This window comes from Pagrus major, chromosome 1 (assembly GCF_040436345.1).
Source record: "Pagrus major chromosome 1, Pma_NU_1.0".
In the NCBI taxonomy this organism is placed as follows: domain Eukaryota; kingdom Metazoa; phylum Chordata; class Actinopteri; order Spariformes; family Sparidae; genus Pagrus; species Pagrus major.
The window spans coordinates 31,937,302-31,956,310 of record NC_133215.1 but is presented as its reverse complement, the minus strand read 5'-3'; the positions used below and the strand labels follow the sequence as shown (position 1 = coordinate 31,956,310).

At 40.5% G+C, this 19,009-nt stretch overlaps 1 protein-coding gene across 6 annotated transcripts in view; it reads right to left on the bottom strand.

Annotated features, from left to right (window-relative positions):
• The window catches only part of rptor (regulatory associated protein of MTOR, complex 1), a 193,877-nt gene that overhangs the window by 45,240 nt on the left and 129,628 nt on the right, over window positions 1-19,009 (bottom strand). For all 6 annotated transcript variants that reach the window (XM_073474586.1, XM_073474594.1, XM_073474612.1 and 3 more), the window contains exons 17-21: window positions 15,940-16,131; window positions 10,699-10,839; window positions 9,070-9,190; window positions 7,950-8,090; window positions 5,208-5,363 (exon numbers count right to left, since the gene is read on the bottom strand). In XM_073474586.1, the coding sequence (XP_073330687.1) occupies window positions 5,208-5,363; window positions 7,950-8,090; window positions 9,070-9,190; window positions 10,699-10,839; window positions 15,940-16,131 (751 nt within the window). The remainder of the gene's footprint in view (window positions 1-5,207; window positions 5,364-7,949; window positions 8,091-9,069; window positions 9,191-10,698; window positions 10,840-15,939; window positions 16,132-19,009) is intronic.

The following is a 19,009-nucleotide window of genomic DNA, read 5'->3' as shown; positions in this document are numbered from 1 at the left end:
GGGGAAAAAACAGGAAACCAAGAGAAGAATGAAGAGGAAAGAGATGAAAAGACAGAGAGGGCAAGTGTGACTCAGGAAGAGAAAGTGGGTGAGGGAGTTGAAGAGGTGATTACGGTGTAGCCTGAGGGCCAGGATATGATTAGCGACGAATAGCCAGCGTGCCACAGTACCTGCTGCAGTAAACAGCCAGTTGATAAATGTGAAATATGGTTCCTCTCCCATTTAACCGCTGCACTACATTACGGGTGCACACAAATTACCACTGCACTGCCTCGACATAGTCCTCATGAGAGAAGGTGACAGCTGACATTACTCAGCGCCTGAACGCTGCACCACTGACTTGTCCTGACTTGACACTTGTCATTTGAAGACTTGTGTAGACTGCAATGGATCTACAGTAGTAAAGATGTTAATTATTGGCTAAATGAACCACTACGTCACTACTTAATGGTCTGCTCAATTCTGGCAGATGACATAAAATACTTTAACACTGCATAGTGATTTTTGGAGCTGTAAATGACTGAGGCATAAAAAATGCAACAGAACATTTGGAAGCAGAGAAGAAACTCAGGGCGTATTTAGAATATATTTCACAGGGAGATGTGAGCAGCGTAAGCAGCACCAAATCATATGTTTGAAGCTCTTTAAATAGGAGAGTGCCCTCAAACACACTGACACAGGTAGAAGTGAAGCTAAACCCCTTAATGTGACAAAATATAAATGTCAATGCAGAAACAGAAAATGTTAGGCTCAGCAATTCAGTCATTTAATGGCTGCATTTATGTAGTGCTTTCATCCTGATCACACTGATGGCAGACATTCATGATTGCCTGAGGATGAAACCCCTGACCTTTGATCCAACTCTGCAATGAGGTTGATATTTTTGGATATTTTGGCTCAGCTTGGTGCGGGGTAGGGATGCTGCTGGGGGCCGGGGAGAATCGATGGGGCACGTGTCCTCGTGTTCCAAAGTGCATGAAGGCACGATCAAGTATTCTGGCTTTGGTGATCCGCGGGACTTTGACCTATCGCCATTTGTTGGTCAAAACATTCACATATACAGTGAAATATCTCAACATCAGGAAGATGATTTGGCAAAAAATGTGGTCCCAACACTTCACAGGGTGAATCCAAAAGATTTTGGTCATCCTTTAACTTTTTATGTAGCGCCATCATCAGGTCAAAGTTTTAAGATGTCCACTATTTACTCAAATACTGGTTTTTATACAAATGCCCACAGCATGGAAGATGGCGACCTTATCAGAGCTAAGAAAAGAGCTCCTTTGTTTGTTTTTATTTGGCTGACCAACACAAAAAAGGCACAAAATTTAAAATTTGTGCAACCGCAACAAGTGTAAGACGAAAGAGCAGAGTACACATTGGTTCCAGAGGAGAGACACATGTACATGTGTCACGCTTGTAATGGGTCCACATGGAGACTGGTGAACATGGGCAGAAAACAAAATGTATGTGACATGAAAGCTCACAGCCCCGTGGATGCAACCAAGCATAAATTGGGTTTATGATGGTACATGGTAAACATTACACATGTTAACATTGTCACTGTGAGCTTGTTAGCATGACAATAACTACCACACTAATCACTTCACTTTACAATTTTACATATATTTCATCACAGTTTCAAGAGATCTGAAACAATCGTCAAACCTAAACATTTATTCATCCTCCAATTTTCTTTTCTTTTCCAATTCAGCCTCAGAGAGATGCTGGGGTGGCTTTAACAATGAAATAGTAGAATTTCTACATATTATAGTAAGAGGGCAAAGACAAAAAGAGAAAAGAATGGATGTTTAAAATGTAAATCAATAAATCACTACTGGAACTCTGCCCCAACTCCCACACAGCGCTGCTATCGTGCTTGTTTCCTGCAGGCCAGTGTCCAGCAGCTGCTGCATTTAGCATTAAATTGCTACACTGTTAAATACAGACCATTTTACCCATCTTTTGTTTGTTTGCAGTGTTAAAACATAGATGTAATGAAACTCAGAACGTGTGCAGCTTTATACCAAAAGGAGAAAGTTAAGTTAATGCATTTTTCAGGTGAGATGAAAAACAAAACCCCACAGGTCTTCTGAAAACAACTTCAAATCAAACAAAAGATTGATGCAAAATGCAAGTGAAGTCTCAGCTGAGTCAGATAACTGAATGTTAGTGACAACAGAAACAGAATTCATCAGAATTCATCTGCACTCAATTATGTGTGTCAGCTTTTTCTTTACGCTCCTGAATATTATGTCCCAACATCCATTCATCTGCTCAGCCTGTTTAAACATGCAGCACACAGCGAGGTGGGAGTTATAAACAGGCATGCTGGGAGGCCGGGACTCTTTTCAGCTGTGGCGGGGGCACAGCTTAGTGGGCGAGGGGCCAATATGTCTTTTAAACTGTTTGCCTCACACCAAAATTAAGGGCCCACAAGCAGCTTGAAAAAGGCTTAACCCTACATTAAATGCTAAATATGTCAGATGAAAGGGTGATGAGAGCACCGTTCATTTCCAAGCTTTGGTGTCCAGTGGTACCTGTGCCCTAAAACGGAAATCTGACTACAGCAGCATGTTTGGGTTCGATTAAGTCGGGATTAAAACCCAGATGAGAAGATGGACTGATATATCTTTCCATAGAGGAAAAAGAGCAGAGAAAATAGTCAATCACCTTTAGTGTGAAAATATTCTTTGTCTGCTTTGTTTGTAAGACTGAAAAATGTTCATGTGAGGTGTGTACAAGGGTATGAGCATGACTCTATCCAGATTTACACAGCACATTGTGTTTAAATTGAATTTAAGAGCAGAGGAAATTGAGCTATTTCCTCGAAGGACCAATATGAAGCCGAGCCGAGCTTGACTGAGTCCGGTGCACTTAAAATAAGTTGGCATTCATTTAAGGAACAAATCAAACAAAACACGCTAAAAAAAGGAAATTTCATTAAAGCACCTGAACCTCCTTTCCTGCCAAGTCAAATTCACTGTTCTCCAGAGCACAATTTACTTTTCCTTTTCGATTTTTCCATTTTGACTCATTTTCCTTTGTGCTGTGCAGAAATCACATACTGGGACGTGACAGGGTGGCTCTGAGACTGCAGCGAGGTTTGTAATGTGAAATGAAACAATGTGAGAGAGAGAGAGAGAGAGAGAGACAGAGAGAGAGAGGGAGAGAGAGAGAGAGGGAGAGAGAGAGAGCGAGTGAAGGGAATCCCTAGTTTCACTTTCCCTCTCCTCAGGGGCGGGTGGGGGGGGGGTTTAATGGTTTTCCTACTCGCACACAAACTTGCTGTCAGGACGCATGGTGGAGCCCGCCAATCAACTGAGAGCAGGGGTAAGTGAGCTGGTTCCCGTTGTGCATGTACCATTAAAAGCACTTTACTGGCCTCAGGTGACTCAGGTTCTACTCTGCTGTCCTTTACACATCTGCAAACCTTTTTTTTTTAACACTTATTCTATTCTTAGACTGGGAGCTTTCCTCTCTGTCATGTCCCTCGTTTGAGGGGTTTTTCCCTCTCTGGAGATGGCCTGAGGTCTTCCTCTCCTGGTCATTTATTTGCCACTGTTTTTCTCAAAAGCTCAGACCTGGGAGAGTTTGATCACGGGATAGCAGTCTCTGTGTGCTGAACCATGCAACACTATCCCAGCTACTGTCTGCAGCCTTTTGTAATGAATCAACAGGCCACTTGAGTGTGTTTTGGCATTTGTAGGATCTTTCCTGAGATTGTTTTATAATTTTTGACAAATTACTTAATTTTGTGCTTAAACATAAAAAAAGAAAAAAAAAAGCTGTAGCTCATATGGAATGGACTATAGTAGAATATTGGACTTTCATGTCATCCACCAAGCTTGACTTCTGGTGTTATAATAAAGGCTGATTTAGGTGATTTAGGTAGGCTCTACGCAGAGCCAACACCGTAACCTACACAAGTGGCCTACACTGCAGTGAGCATTTATTCATGTGAGCTGGTGTGTCTGTTGCTGCCAGTAGTGAGCGGATTGCCAGATGACTTTCCCCTTTAAACACACCAACTCACAGCTGTGTCTCTGGACTAGAGAGAGCAGAGCATTACAGTTGCATTTCTGGGGACGTGCATGTCAAGCTACGCCGTGGGTACGGTGTCGATTTAACAATTAACCACATCCCATTCTTGGTTTGAGAAAGAATGTTAACAGTGAGAAACTCTGGCTGGAGTGGGGCTTTGGTCATCTCCCTCAGTCATGTTCACAAAGCTGCTGATCAAGAGGTGTCACAGAGCATGATTAATCTGCATTATCTTTTTCTTGATTAATTAATCGAAATTAACAAGTTATATTGGCAGCCCTAGTTATTTTATTTAAGGTTACACTACGTCTATCGCTATAACTTCCAGGGAAACATCAAATGACATGTCAGAGAGTGAGGAAGTCGGCAAACATGACTAAACGTTTTTATCAGCAATGGTAGCTGTTTAACAATGAAGACATCAACCTTCTATGACTCCACGCTACTTCACGACGTCCTTGAACTGTGTCATTTGTTTTATCGAGAGAACCAGAGTGGCAGGAATTACATAATGCAAGAAGAGTCAGAGGATTGCAGGTGATAATACTCTGTGGATTTTATAGATTTGACTGCAATAGTCATTTGATCCATTGTTCATATAAAAGAAAAACAATTACCTGAGATTTATAAAGTAACAAAAATCTTAAGATTATTTAGAGAGTTTAATGAGATTTCTTGTATGGTTTAAAGAAGCCACTGTGTCGGGGGTCACGCAGAAGACTGCGTTCAAAAATAATAGTCACAACCGAAGTGACAGAGGCCAAGATATTGTGACTTTTAGACAATAGCATGGGTCAAATTACAAAAACACTGGATCCTACAATTCCTATAACGCAATGTAATGCTTCCCAAACAGTGTCTTTCGTTAGACGCTCCCTAACTGGTAAATGCCCATGTACTTATGTATTTAATGCCCCCAGTTTTTAACTCAGAGTTCCTGTTAAAAAATGTGTAATCTCCAAGCCCTGGCTGAGATAACACAACGCAAGGCTTCACAAAGCTCCTCCAGAATATTAGACATCGTATAGCGGTCTTCACAGTTTTGTAGTACCCATCAGGTGCACATTTAGAAATTGTGCACAAACAACAACGAATAAGTGTATACTGGAATGAAACACATAGACAGGACCCATAGAGCTGCACTGCCACTGACAAACTGTTACCTATGAGGGAGTTGAGGGAGGAATAGGACGACACCCGTCGCATTTTGTCAATGGTCTCGAAAGAGAGGATGTACTCGTCGTTGTCGGGGCTCCCCAGGGTGCTGCTGGCGCTGCTGCTGGTGCTCAGGTTACCAGGAGAGAAAGCGGCTGGTCCACCTGGATGAAGGAACAGACACATACACACAAGAGCTTTAAATCCAACTAGCAAAAAAATCATGAGCATCATAGATGTAATAACAGTTGAAGGGCAAAAGGAGGCTCTTATTTTGTTTAGAAAACACTTAAGCTGCTGTAAAACATGTGATAAAAATGAAGTTTATCATGGTTATTATTGTTGTAAAAAGACAAAAAACAAAGCCAATAGCCAAATGAACATCCCATAAGGTGTGATGGATGTAAACAGTGGAAGAAGCCCTTATACCTGAAGACTATATGCAAACTTGCTCATAACTTCATTCCAGCTGTCAGGCTCAGTCATCTCCTGCAGTAGCTCTCCTTATCACCAAACATTACTCTGACTCATTCAAACCCTAACACCCATGCGTCCTCCAGCTGAAATGTGGAAATGGAGATTTGTTGAGAATGGAAATATGCTCGGCTCTGTGCTTATTGATGATAAACACCGCTGCATATTGGAATAAGCACTGAGAATGTGAATTAGAAATGGTGTCGGCAGTAGGTTACACGCTTCACCAAGTGCCAGTGATTTAGCTCTGCTTATGGCTTATGCATTACTCAGTGTGGCAGTGGTAGACAGAGTTAGCTTTAGCTGTCTGAGCCACACAGCAGTGACACAAACAGGAGGTCAAGAGCTCAGACGTGACAGTAAAGCTTAAATAATAACAGGATTATTTTTGCCATGTTAGGATAAGCTATCATAATTATGCATCTATTTTAGGAAAAAACTCAAAAGTGCAGATCTTTAATTCAATATCTCAATGAGAGACACTTTCCCCATGACATCATCATAAATTGATATATCCTTTCAGTGAGAGTGCAGTTACAGTTGTAGGCTGTCTGGGCTCCTCCTCATAGCTACAACTGTGTTTGGAAAGCAGAGATAATTACAGCATGCTTAAAGCTGCAGCAGTTAGCGGTTACTTTGGTATGCTGCCCACTATTTGTTGTGAGTATGAATTCAACAGGTGGCCAATTCTTACATACTGCGCCCTTAAAAACAAATGCCTGTGCTTGGTCAGATAGGATCAATCCCATTTGGCCCCTTCATGCCATCTCTATCTACTCTGCCTTTGTTTGTGTGTTTGCAATATTAAGGACCACACCAAACCGGCAAACGGGGGAGTCCAAAAGTCTGAGAAATTGTCAGGGTTCTTTGTCATAGATTAAAACTTGCTACATTGCCACATTTTCCCGACATTGGTTTTTCACAGTGGATGTAATTAAAATCAAAGATTAAGTGAAGAGAAAACAAAATAGAAAAATAAACCTTACAGCGTAACAGCTCAGTGTGCTATTTATCCGTATCCATGTTGAAGGGATGTTTCCTGTTTATGTTTGAGAGTCTGGAGTGCATCCCACAGTGTGAACCCTGCCCCTGCTAAAACTTTCTAAACATGTGTCAGCAGTTCAGCACCAAGGACAGCTCCCGTCCCCACTGAGTCAATGAGGCAGAAATCTGCAGGGACGTGGTGAAGCAACAAGCCTGAAACCTGTGACCAAAATCAATAAACAGCGCTTGATAAAGCAGAAACCAACGTTGAGTTATTGGAGGAATATTGAGAAGTATTACTTCATAAAGGCTGTGATAGAGAATCTGAACAGAAGACAGTAATTCACCCATGCTCAAATCAGAGCCAGGATAATTTGAACCCTATAATGAAATTGCCCAAATTAGTAATTGAAAAATTCTCAGGAGACATTAGCCAATTAAAAAGGCTTTTGGAGTTTGAGGCAATTGACCAAAACCTTAATTTAAGCAAAGCTGACAAGTTTAACTACTTAAAATCCCTTTTTTATGGGCACTGCTGCTTGACCTCCTTTAATGAGTAGTGCCCTCCAACATTGCCAGTGTTACTTTATGTGGACGAACAACACATATTGAAGTGAATGTTTTGGCAGTGGGCCACTGACAAAGACCTTCATTTTGAGAAACCAAAATCTTGACAACACTTATTACAGAACTAAACCATGCACTTTGTAAAAACTAGCTCATGTGTTGTTTTGCATTCATCGACAACAAACATTTTTAAGACAGGGATGAAAAGGGTGATGAGGATTGACAGTGTACATGTGAGATCTGGATTTTGAATTTATATCAGCACATCAGCTCATTGCTGGTTGTGATGTCTAATAAGAATTATTGAGTCAGGAGTGGCATGATAGAAAGAAGGGGTGAAGCTGCATTTCCACCCAAAATAACATGTTCAGCACCGCAAGCCCCAGCTGCAAACTTCATATACTTTTGGCAAGTTCTGCCCTCAGGGGGAACTTTTTGGGGGATAAAATAATATCCCCAGACATTAATTTAGACCCTGTTCCCTGTGGTGGAAATGCAGCTCAAGTCTGAGGACATCAACTGATAAGGAGAAAAAAACCTAATGAAATGTGCTAACGGCTCCCCTTGGATTTATTTCTTTCATTCAGCTGACTCAGTCTTCTTCTTTGTCTTCATTCAATCCTCCTACAGTTTCCTCTAAATTTCTGCTTCATCTTATTTATCTCCCTTTCATCTGCCTCATTTCCTTTCTCGCTTCATTTCTTAGCACTCTTTCTCCCTCCTACCCTCTTCATTGAGGTTGAGGTTCTGCAAGCTCTTGTTCAGGTTGCGGGCAGTGGTGGCAGCTCGGATGTTGGTGTAGGAGTTGACTGATCGCAGGCGTGGGATGGCTGGGCTGTCCCTCACTGGAGTCAGGTTACCGGGCTCTGGAAGTAAACACAGGATGACATACATCACAATCATGGACCAATAAAAATAAACGTTGTGTAAAAGACTGGATTCATCCAGTGGATGCATTCTTTTATATACCTGCAAATGTTTAACTTTAAAAACAGAAGAAACATGCAGTTACCTTTCTGACAGATTTCATCTACACTCAACATATACACCGATAACTACTAATGGGTGATTCAGTAATTAATGTTGGCCTGATTGTTGCTTTCTTTATATGATGCAATAAATCACAAAAACACTAAAGTAAAGTCACTTGGAAAAAAAAAAAAGATTAATTCTACCATCCAGCCTTACTTCAATTTGGTCTGCACTTTTGTCCTAAAACCCTGTCAGTTTGCAAACACAAACACTGTCTGAGTTTGTATGTGTCTACAGCTGTGATTCCAAACATTATAACTGAAATATACAACTATACAATAAGACATGTATGAGTTTTTGATGTACTGTATCAGTATTTTGTGCATGCTCATTTCCCAATACAGGGGCAAACTCTATACCTTAATAAGTAGTATTTCTCTGGTCATGAAACTGTCTGGTGGTGGGAAGAGTGTGACACATCAAAGGCCGTGATTGACAGCCAGCGTGATGAAGATAACAAGGGGGAAAAGGATCGCTTTCTTGTGCCGAGCAGTTAACCTCATTTTTAATTATGTAACCTATCTGGTGTAAATGTTTAAATGTGTGTCTTGAAGCTTTTATGTAACTTTACAAAGTTTCAAATGATTTCTTGAATCATTGTGTTCAGTCATAGTGTCATATATTTCATCAGTAACATAGTTGTTTACCAGATTTTATTTGGCATTAGCAGATAAAAATAAACATGTACAGAGTGATTACACAAGTTATGTAGATGTTTTTGCACAAATATGATTACAGGTGTTCTTTGAGATTTTGGCTTGCCCTTGGTGTGCCCTGTGCATAAAAGCTCTGAAACCCACTGGTCTACAGTACCTGCGGTGTTGGCTGGTGATGGCACTGTGTAGTTCTTCTCTTCCTCTATAAACTGGAGGGCAACTGTACAAAAGTTGCTCTCATACTGGACTACCAGGTGACTCAGTGCTACGACCAGCTCCTGTAAAACACAGAAACATGCTTAACATAATGAACATTCAGTTCCAGTGATTCTGACTTTTTTTTTTAAAACTTCAAGCCAAGCAGGATTTTTTAAAATCTGCAATCTAAACCTTGTTAATTACCTCTTTAGTGATCTCTTTATTTTTACACCTCACTGCCTTCAGCATTGTTTTTTCTCCCAGTGAACCACTTGATATAACATTCACTTTAGAGGTGAAAAAATATCAAGTTATGTTCCTTCAATAGATCCCCACTAAAACCTTGAATTGGTGGCAATAGTCTGACTCACCCGTATAACTGTATTATTCTCATTCGTCTCAGTTACTGTACCTCCAGGCCTGATTCTCTCTCCCATCGCCTTCTGACACAGATCGTCAAATGATGAGTTCTGTATTCTACTGTATAACAGTGATATTAGGTGTGCAAGCACATGAATGTTTAACTAAACTAGGTACCTTCCACTTGTGGAATTTCTTTATTAAAGTAATCTGTGACCTGCGGGCACCTGAAGAGATATTTCATTTCAGAGTCACATGTATTGGAAAGGTGATCAAAACTTGGATAGCTATGATAGGATGAAGTGCATAATAATCTTTTCATCAACTTTTATAGACTGTGCTGGTGAATACAACTGAAAGTCTTTCCACTGCATCGTAAAATCTCAATCACACCAGCATAGCAGTAGTCTGGGCTGGACTGCAGTGTGGAATAGAGCTGCAGAGATTAATTTCATTTGGTGATTAGCTGAAAGAAAATTAGCTTCGTTAGCTTTAAGACAAAGGAAGAAATTTGAAGATGTCACTTTGGGCTCTGGGAAATTGTGATTAGGATTTTTGACATTTTAAAGGATTAATGAATTAATAATCAGCAGAATAATGATAATAAAACAATCATTAGTCACAGCCCTAGTGTGGAAGTTTTCATATATTTTTTAACCACAGATTCTACTTACTGTACATATACATACACTGCTCAAAAAAATAAGAGAGGACTTTAATCACATATCAGATCTTGATGAACAAATTATTCAGGTTGAAAATCTTTACTGATGTACAGTTGTGTTTAAAAGTCTACATACACTTATAAAGAACAAGGACACGTGCTCAGTTGGATTTAGGTCAGAGGAACGAGAGGGCCAGTCAATGGCATCAGTGCCTTCTTCATCCAAGAACTGCCTACACACTCTGGCCCCATGAGGTCAGGAAGGATGATGAGAGAGCAACTGTCTGTGGCCACCACATGCAAAACTATTCTCTTTTTGGAGGTTGTCTTGCTTTTGCCTCTCCATAACACCTGTTGTCACTTTAATTTGCACCAAAGCAGGTGAAACTGATTCACAATCACTTGTGCTTCCTAAATAGACAGATTGATATCCCTGAAGTTTAACAGACTTGGTTGTATACTGTGACGATTAAGTATTCCCTTAATGTTTTTGAGCGGTGTATATTAGTCTGATAAACTTCATGTATTTTATGTATGTGGTAAGTATTATTGTTTTGCAGTGACCTTGCGGACCACAGGGCTGCCATCATTGATGAGCTGGGCCAGCATCATGGCCACGTTGTGGTCGATGGTGGTGGAGTGGTCCGTCCTCTCAGCAGAGTTCCCCACAAATGTCCCCAGAGCGAAAACAGCTGCACACCTCACCTGCAGATACACAAACACAGCAACGCCATCAACTCACTTTCCTCTTGGTTAAAACTGTAGAGGTAATTATGGTTTAATTTTCTCTTAATGTATGACTATGAAATGCACTGGAAATCATCAGGGCTGTGTGCTCCTATGAGCTGCTTTTGGTCACTATAACTCATTACCGTCTCTGCCTGCTTCATTGGATGTTTAATCCAAACTTGCACCAACGCACAGAAGGCATTTTCCCTGAGGGATTGATCTCACACTGAACCAAATTACAGCACTAGAATTAATATTTGGGTAGAGTGTTTGTTGTAGAGACAGAAACCAATTTTTTCAGGATGAATCATTGCAGCTATTTTTTAATCTTGTGATGCGGTTTTAGTGATGCTCCGGCACACAGATGTTTCTCTGATTTGGTTTTGCTTTGTTCCAATTAAAATGATCAGCTGAAACATTTTGGATCAACATATTGTAATTTTCTTACTAAAACTTGAAAAAAACAGAAAGTCTTAAAGTTAAAACATAAGGCTGTAATAATGGAACGTCTTAATCTGCCGTCTTTGCTCAGGCATGTTTACATTCCTTTATTTATAGAACATGAGACTCAGAATACCATGAACACCTGGACAATCTGTTACAGCCCTTCAAGTTGATGCTATCATTTACACCAAGATGTGTTGACTTAAATCTACTTTCGTTTTGAAGCTAAAGTTAGCGAGGGTGTTTTGCATTGCATTGCATTATATTATAGCACAACTCAATACAAATCTATGGGTAAGTTTGAGTATCTGTGCTTGTTCTTTACAGGTTCAATTTTCACATTTTGTTCTATGGCATAAAAAAATCATAAAAGTGGTGTTCATCTGTGAAGATTATTATGCTGAACAAAACATGCCACAGAGCCCGCTGTCTGCAATAATACAAAATCCAATTGAAAAATCCCACAGAAAGATCTCAGTTGCTTTTTGCAGATGAAACCTGCGAACCCCCTAACTTCAGGGGTTAGTCTTAGAAAAATACATCATCCCTGCAGCACTCTATTTGTTGCATGTTGTATTTTTTTGTATCTGAGGGGAGATTGTGGCTCAGGAGGTAGAGGAGTCGTCCACGGTTCAATCTGCGGCCCCTGCAGTGTACATGTCGAAATTTACATACGTACATAGATAGATAGGTACTGCTCTCTGTGGCTCTTCCATCGGTGTGTGAGTACGAATGAATGGTTATTGCTCCAGATGAGTAGGTGGCCCCATGTATGAATGGGCGAATGCTGACTTGAGATGTAAAGCACCCTGAGCAGTCGCCAAGACTAGAATATAAAGTCCATTTACCATTTACGATATGTGTAAGGGGAGTTTACGATATTGTGTCCAACTCCTGCACATCTCACTGCTGTGCTAGACAGAATTACTTTCCTGAGAATGAAGTCTTATTGAACATTATTTTAGGAGGAATGTACAGCAATTTTGAAGTGTGTGTGTGTGTACGTGTACTATAATGACGTGCAAACTATGACTAAACAACACTGTCATCTCAGCTGTATCCCCACAGATCTTTCATTAAACTTAATCAAAGTCTCTGCTTAGTCACTGATCTCTGCTCTTACTTTTAGTTTCTGTCTCCATTCATCTAGTCATCACGCACGCATGCACACACACACACACACACTGCATGTGAGGTGTCAATCTCAATCTAACACAGTGGGGAACTGCAACAATCTAATGCAGTCAGTTATCATCAGTCAGTCTGAGTCTCCAGCAGTTTTAAATAACACACGCACTCTGAAAGTTCCTAATGTAAAATTAATGAACGACCTGGAAGTAATGCTGAAAAAGTATATTTGTGTGTGTGGGCACACACACAGATGTGTCTGCAGGCCTCAGTTTCAACCCTAGGGCCAAAGCAGCTGTCTGTCCATGGGAAGGTGGAAGTTGCTGCTGAAAAACAGATGTTCCTTGTGTGTGCAAGTGTGTGCAAATGCATGCAAATACATGTGGTGTGAGTGAGAGAGGGCACCAAGTGTCTGGGTGAACTTCAGGGCAACCTCTGCCTCGCTGTCCCTGTGGTCCACACAAGACCCAGTCAGATGGTTTCCATCTTGATTTAACACAGTGGGTCCAAACAGTTTAAAGTCTGTGTGGGTCTGCTCTGAAGAATGTGTGTGTTTGTGTGCGTGTTTCCTTTCTTTCACAAAATTGGCTTTTATTAGTCTGTATAAACTAGTTCATCCTGCAGAACATGTGTGTATACCAGAGGATTCTAAGACATTATTCCTATTTTAAGAGTGTGTTTTTGGTCGGGTTGTGTGTCCTGCTGTTGCTGGTCAGAACCTATAGTTGTCAATAAAGACTTGTCACTCTGTTGGTCCTGTTTTCAAGGCGACCCTCTTTTCCTGATCCTGACATTTATTCACCCGTCTGTGTGGTATTACGGAAAAAATAAGACCAGACGCCGAAACGATCGCTGCACGGCGCGCACTGGCAGCGGAGCAGAGCTTCCTATGTGAACGACACCATTGGTTAACATGGGCGCCGAAACGAAAATGGCTCCGCTCCTCAGCGCTTCTGAACCCAGCGTTATGGTGTTCAGTGGACAGTGCTTGGTGTACAGGTGGGAGCTTCATTCAAATGAGGCAGCATGAAGCCAGTTGTTGGTATATATATTATAATTACATATATACAGTATGTGTGTCTTAGACTTTGTGCTGAGAACAGATGTCTCAGAAGCACAACTGGTTCAGACATTATGAAAATCTGCTGCCAACCTGAAGATTTTATCAACAAGAGGAAACAAAATCTTGTAGCAGATGTGCAGTAATAACTGAATAATGCTTGAAACATAAAACTAATGAATTAAACAATCTCCAGCTCGTAGTTGCAGTTAAACCAGCATTAGAAAATATCATTTGATGTGGTTGAGAGCAGGAATGTCTATAAATCAGTCTGTATTGATCTTTAAATGAATATGACTCATTCTCAGACACATATGTTGCAGATGAGAGAATGTCATGTTAGAAATGCTGAAGTGAAAGGATGAGATGGAAGCACACTAATGTTTTGCTTTTGTTCTTTCTTCCTTAACTGTAACGTTTCCTTTTCTCTTTAAAGACCTGTCTCATTTCTGTGTTTGGGTGTAGTGCTAATGGGTTATTTGGAATGTTCTGTTTGGAAATAGCATATATCTTTTCTCTGATTTACCTGCATTACTCATGTTAATTTTCAAAATATTTTTGATATGTCTGTAACTTAAATGCTGAAATGCTTCATTTAGCTGCAATCAAGTTAATAGTTTGAGTCATAGATTTATCCCTTTTCTATTCTACCATCTACAAACAAGCAAAATATTGTGTAATCTTGACAAATTTGGTAGTATCAAAAAAAGAAAAGAAAAAATAGCCAATGTGGTCATCAACAATGGCCTGATAGGACTGTAGGCCACTACAGACACTATCTGGGCTCTATCTAACACGCACAGTCCATGCAGGTGTCATTGCTATTGTCAAACTGACGCAGTGGTCATTTTCACACCCAGCGCCCATGTTGTAAAAATAGCAAATCTACTTGCACCTACTTGTGCGCCCCTGGGTGTGTTGGTCTTAAAGTGAGGTGTGGTCAGGAACACTGATGGCAGATTGCTATCTTGAGGCAGCAGAAAGCGGCAGTGCCATAGACCAACAAAAAGCTGGTGTAAAGTCAAACGTGCCGTCTGTTCCCTGCTATTTAAAGAGCGCATTATTCACATAGTAAGATGCGCCTACACAGGCGGGTTCACACTGTGGATACGCTCTGATTTTATGATTAGAGAGGCTTCTTTCAGTTATTTTTAACATTTCCATAAATGTCACTGCAGCAAATATCGTGGCACATTTAATCAACAAAACTAAAAGTTTGAGACGAAACCCTCCAGAGGAAACAGAATTAAACATGTAGCTTCTGAAATACATATGTTTAGACAGGATCTGAGGATTTATCAGGACAGCTGCTTCATGCCAAACTACTTTACTGTATGAATCTGGACTGTTTGTGAGTGTGTGACCTTTTGTTGTGTAGAAGAACACAGAACATAAATGAACATAAAATATTAACCGATCCTGTCAGCGAGTCAGGAGTTTTAAATAATCACAATATAATAATGAAGTTTATCAGCTGTTCCTTGTGTGCAAATGCACATGTTAATGTAGAGATACACATATCGTTTCCGCTGCTGGAGACTAGCTGCAGGTAATGTCATTAATTAATTATTCCTAATTAAAGACGTATTTCTCCCCTCTCATCCCACCATTATTGATCGGGATGTTAATTTTGATGATCTGTCCCACCTCATCCACGGACTGAGATCCCCACACACACACACAGAGGGATGTGCAGCAGTGCTCCTCCTCCTCCTCCTCCTCCTCAGTTAAATATCAGTTTATTTTTTCATATGTAGTCAAACAGAGTTGTTGATGGGACAGATGATTGTGAAATGCTGGGGCAGAGGGTCCAGCAGCCGAGGACCATTCCAAAGGGAATGGAAGACGAAACTCAGATTGGTTTAATTAATGTTCCACCCAAAACACACCCATGACTATTTCAGAGTCTAATTACAACCCCTTTGCGCTGTATGCCTTTACTTTGCGCCCAGATTATCCGCCTTTTAACTAGCAGTATTGACTTGGACATGTCCTAAACTCACTAGCACCATGCGCTTTAGAGCGCCATAGATCGTCTAAATAGGACTCTCTGTCTCTAAAAGTAGTCAAAAAAAGTTGATATATGAAGTAAGGGCTTTGCTTTGAACCAATTTAAGAAAATGAAAAGTATAATTAATCATATTCAGAGTGTTGTTTTTGTCTGCCCGTACTTAAGATTGGTCTGATTTTTGAAATATGAAAAGCAATCCAATTTCATCTTGACAGCCCTAGATGAGAAAAAAAATTTAATATCTTTGTTAGACAAATCTGAACACTTTATCTTAAAACAAGTATAATCATCTAATGCAAATGGTGTTTAAAAGATTTCCAATCTTAGAAAACCATGAAGGATTTAATCATTTGCAAAACAAGATATCAGGGCTTCTTTTTGCAGTGCAGGAAAATGATTTAAATATACCCAGACTCTGGTGCTAACCCCTCACCTCGGGAATGGGATCTGACAAAAGAGTGTAGAGCTTCTCGTGGGCGCTGTCCCGAACTCCACACCAGCGGGCCGGGTCGAAGTTCTGCCAGATGCGGCCCAGGCAAATGGCCACCCACTGGCGGAGCAGGGGGTGGGGGTCTGACAGCTGCTCCAGGCAGTTGGCTATTAGGTTGCCCTGCAGACAGGCCTCCTGGTGGGGGAGAGGAATGTGAGAGGAGTCATACAAACTGAGTGAGAAAGATATTCCATTGGTCAGACCTGATTTTTGGACTTAGGTTTTTAAGACAGGATACCTATGGAGGAGTACATCAAGAATTGTAAGAAGCTTTTAAGGACTGTGAGGTATTAAGTGAAAGTAACAGTGGGAAGGCCATGTGTGGCCATTTGTGCTTTTATCTATGGACAGTAGACACCGGACCTGACACTGTGGTAGTATTTTATTTTCAATAAAATGACAATAATGTACTGTAATAAATTGTGCATGAGTCTTAAGCCTCCTGAGCAGCAGAGAGACACCAGACAGCGAGCAGCCTTGTACCTCATTATCACTGCTAACCTGTAACCTCACACTGTGTGATAGACAAAAACATTATGAGTTGTGCAGCAGTCGGACTTATTTCTGTGAACCCTTAAGCCCTCTGCAAATCTTGTTTTTTAATGGGAACAAAAGGTAATTGGTCAGTCAAGGTTTGAGGCAGTCTTAAGTACGATAGAAAAGCTGGTATCTTCAATACAAAATGCTTTTCAAACTCTGATGGATTGATTTTGTGCAGAGTGTTAACAGAGTTCTCTCTTCATTTCAGTTGCCTTTGTGTTTCTTCTTTTCATGAGATTTTGAGAAGTAATAAAATGTTTGTCAAGCATCATAAAAAGTAAAGCACAGGCCCGGTTGTAATTTCTTGTACTACAATGGCTCACACGGTGAAGACTACTTCATTTTTCATTTCCATTGTCATGTTATATTCACCACTCTTCTGCTCAGTTGAATTTATTTTAGTTGGTTTTTTTTTTTACAGACATATTGTTTTGTCTCATATTTTGATTCCAATAACTTCTACTTTGCCATTCTTTTGTTTGTTGTTAAGCTACAGTCAATACAACTTGACACTTTCTGCACATTTTTCACATTTAAAGATTACCAGAAAAAGGGAGGGATTATGGCCTTTGAGACACAGCGAGACCTTTACTGTTAAAAAAAGGAAAGAAAAGGTGTATTGAATGAATTTTGGTCTTGTCTGCTTTGCTATTTTTTCCCCATATCTGTGTTAAAGTGACTGTGAAGAAAACTCAATTCTTCGTGTGGAGGATTCACACTGAATCCATGCCAGGTACGGGATGCATTATGCCTTTAACTGGAAAACATTTATAACTCATGTTATTAGGCCTTAACCATGAGACTGTAGTGAAGGAAGAGTCAGCAAATAAATCAATGGTCAAATTAATATTTTCCTTACAGGAAATAAGTTAGAGGAGTTGATTAAAAAAAGACAAACTTAGTGCATTAATAAATCTCTGATGTTATAATATTTTGCGCTATGGATGCTTCATATCTAGGTCAATTAACACACCTGCGAGTAATAGTGAGTAAAGCATAGGAAACGGAGAGGAGAAGACTCCATCTTATAACTTTAGAGACTAAAGTTGTTTTTTTCCTCGCAACTGACACTTCATATCCAGACCAGTTCACACACATGAGTAAAGCATTCAGCATGTAAATGAGGAATTTAACGCCCAGATGGCATACTTTGCAAATGTACCAGAAAATATTGCACCTGTGTGACACCTCCGCTGCTACAACTTCTTCCTAGGGGAAACACTGTACCTTTTTTTAAACTTACCTGTTGGTCTATGTGTCATCTTTAATCTTGCTACTCAATGCTCACTGCTTCATACTCGTTTCATCTGTGACAAACCTAGAGCCTGATACGCTGGTCCATTCGATTACTGAAGTACATTAATATAGTGATAGATAGATAGAAGTGATAGATATCCTGAAGAAGATACTGAATGCACAGTGTAAAGGCTGTGGGAAAATTACACCATCCATGTGTACATTTGTTCCCTACAAGCCTCACTTTTACAATGGTGTTCGGTTTTTCTGGATTTTTCTGGGAAAAAGGTCAAAGGTCAAAGGCCAGGAAGAGGCACTGCTTTAACCGGTCACTATCCCCTGGTTACAGTGGAACAACTGGAATAACTGTGGAAACTCTGCACTGCAAAAGAAAAAGAACTCTCTGATGGAGGAGGCAAAAAAGGTGAGGAGGGGGACAACAACACATCAGTTATGTGCATCGATGCTCAGCACTATGATGATCCTCCAGTTTCAGATGTTCTTTACGAACATAAAAGCTTTTAACGCCACATCTCCTATCCACATGAACAACAACAATTGGACTCTTTAAGTGTGCTGAGAATCCTCCTTTGTCTCCTACAGATTGAGGCGTTAGAACAACAAATCTTTTATCAGCAGTGACACAGTGTTCCCCATCTCCTCCTCAACCACCCCCCCCCCCTTTACTTTCTTGAAGTGCTTCAGATTGCTGGTGCGTTTTTCCCTCTGCTCTGATCGAGCCTCCCAGCTGAACCCTGAGAGCTAGAATATTAAGACACCAGTGCTTGGTGACATGTTGGCAACAATGATCCTGCAGTAATGAGCACTGTTGTTGAAAGTAAGCGGGATAAATAATGGAGATGTGGAGCAGGCAGAGAGTCTCTGTAATGTTGGGGATCATCTATTATTCACGGGCCTGTGAGAGGTAGGAGCATTAAGGAACTGTGGTATGGAAGAAGAATGGGTGTTTCTGAGCTTGAGAGCACATATAGCTTTTATGATTTGTCACATTTATATAATGTTGGGAGAGAAGTGCTGAGAGGTAGTGAAGAAAAAAATGAATGAGTCAAATAACATTAACAACTAGAAAAATAACTGCAGAGGGCAGAAGAGAGGAGGCAAAAGGGAGTGATGGTGGAAAATGTCTTCGCGGAAGAGTGTGTCAGGGAGTGTGTGTGGGTGTGTATTTCATGAAATGACGAGCTACATCATCCCAACATCGCACTCTTAGATGTTT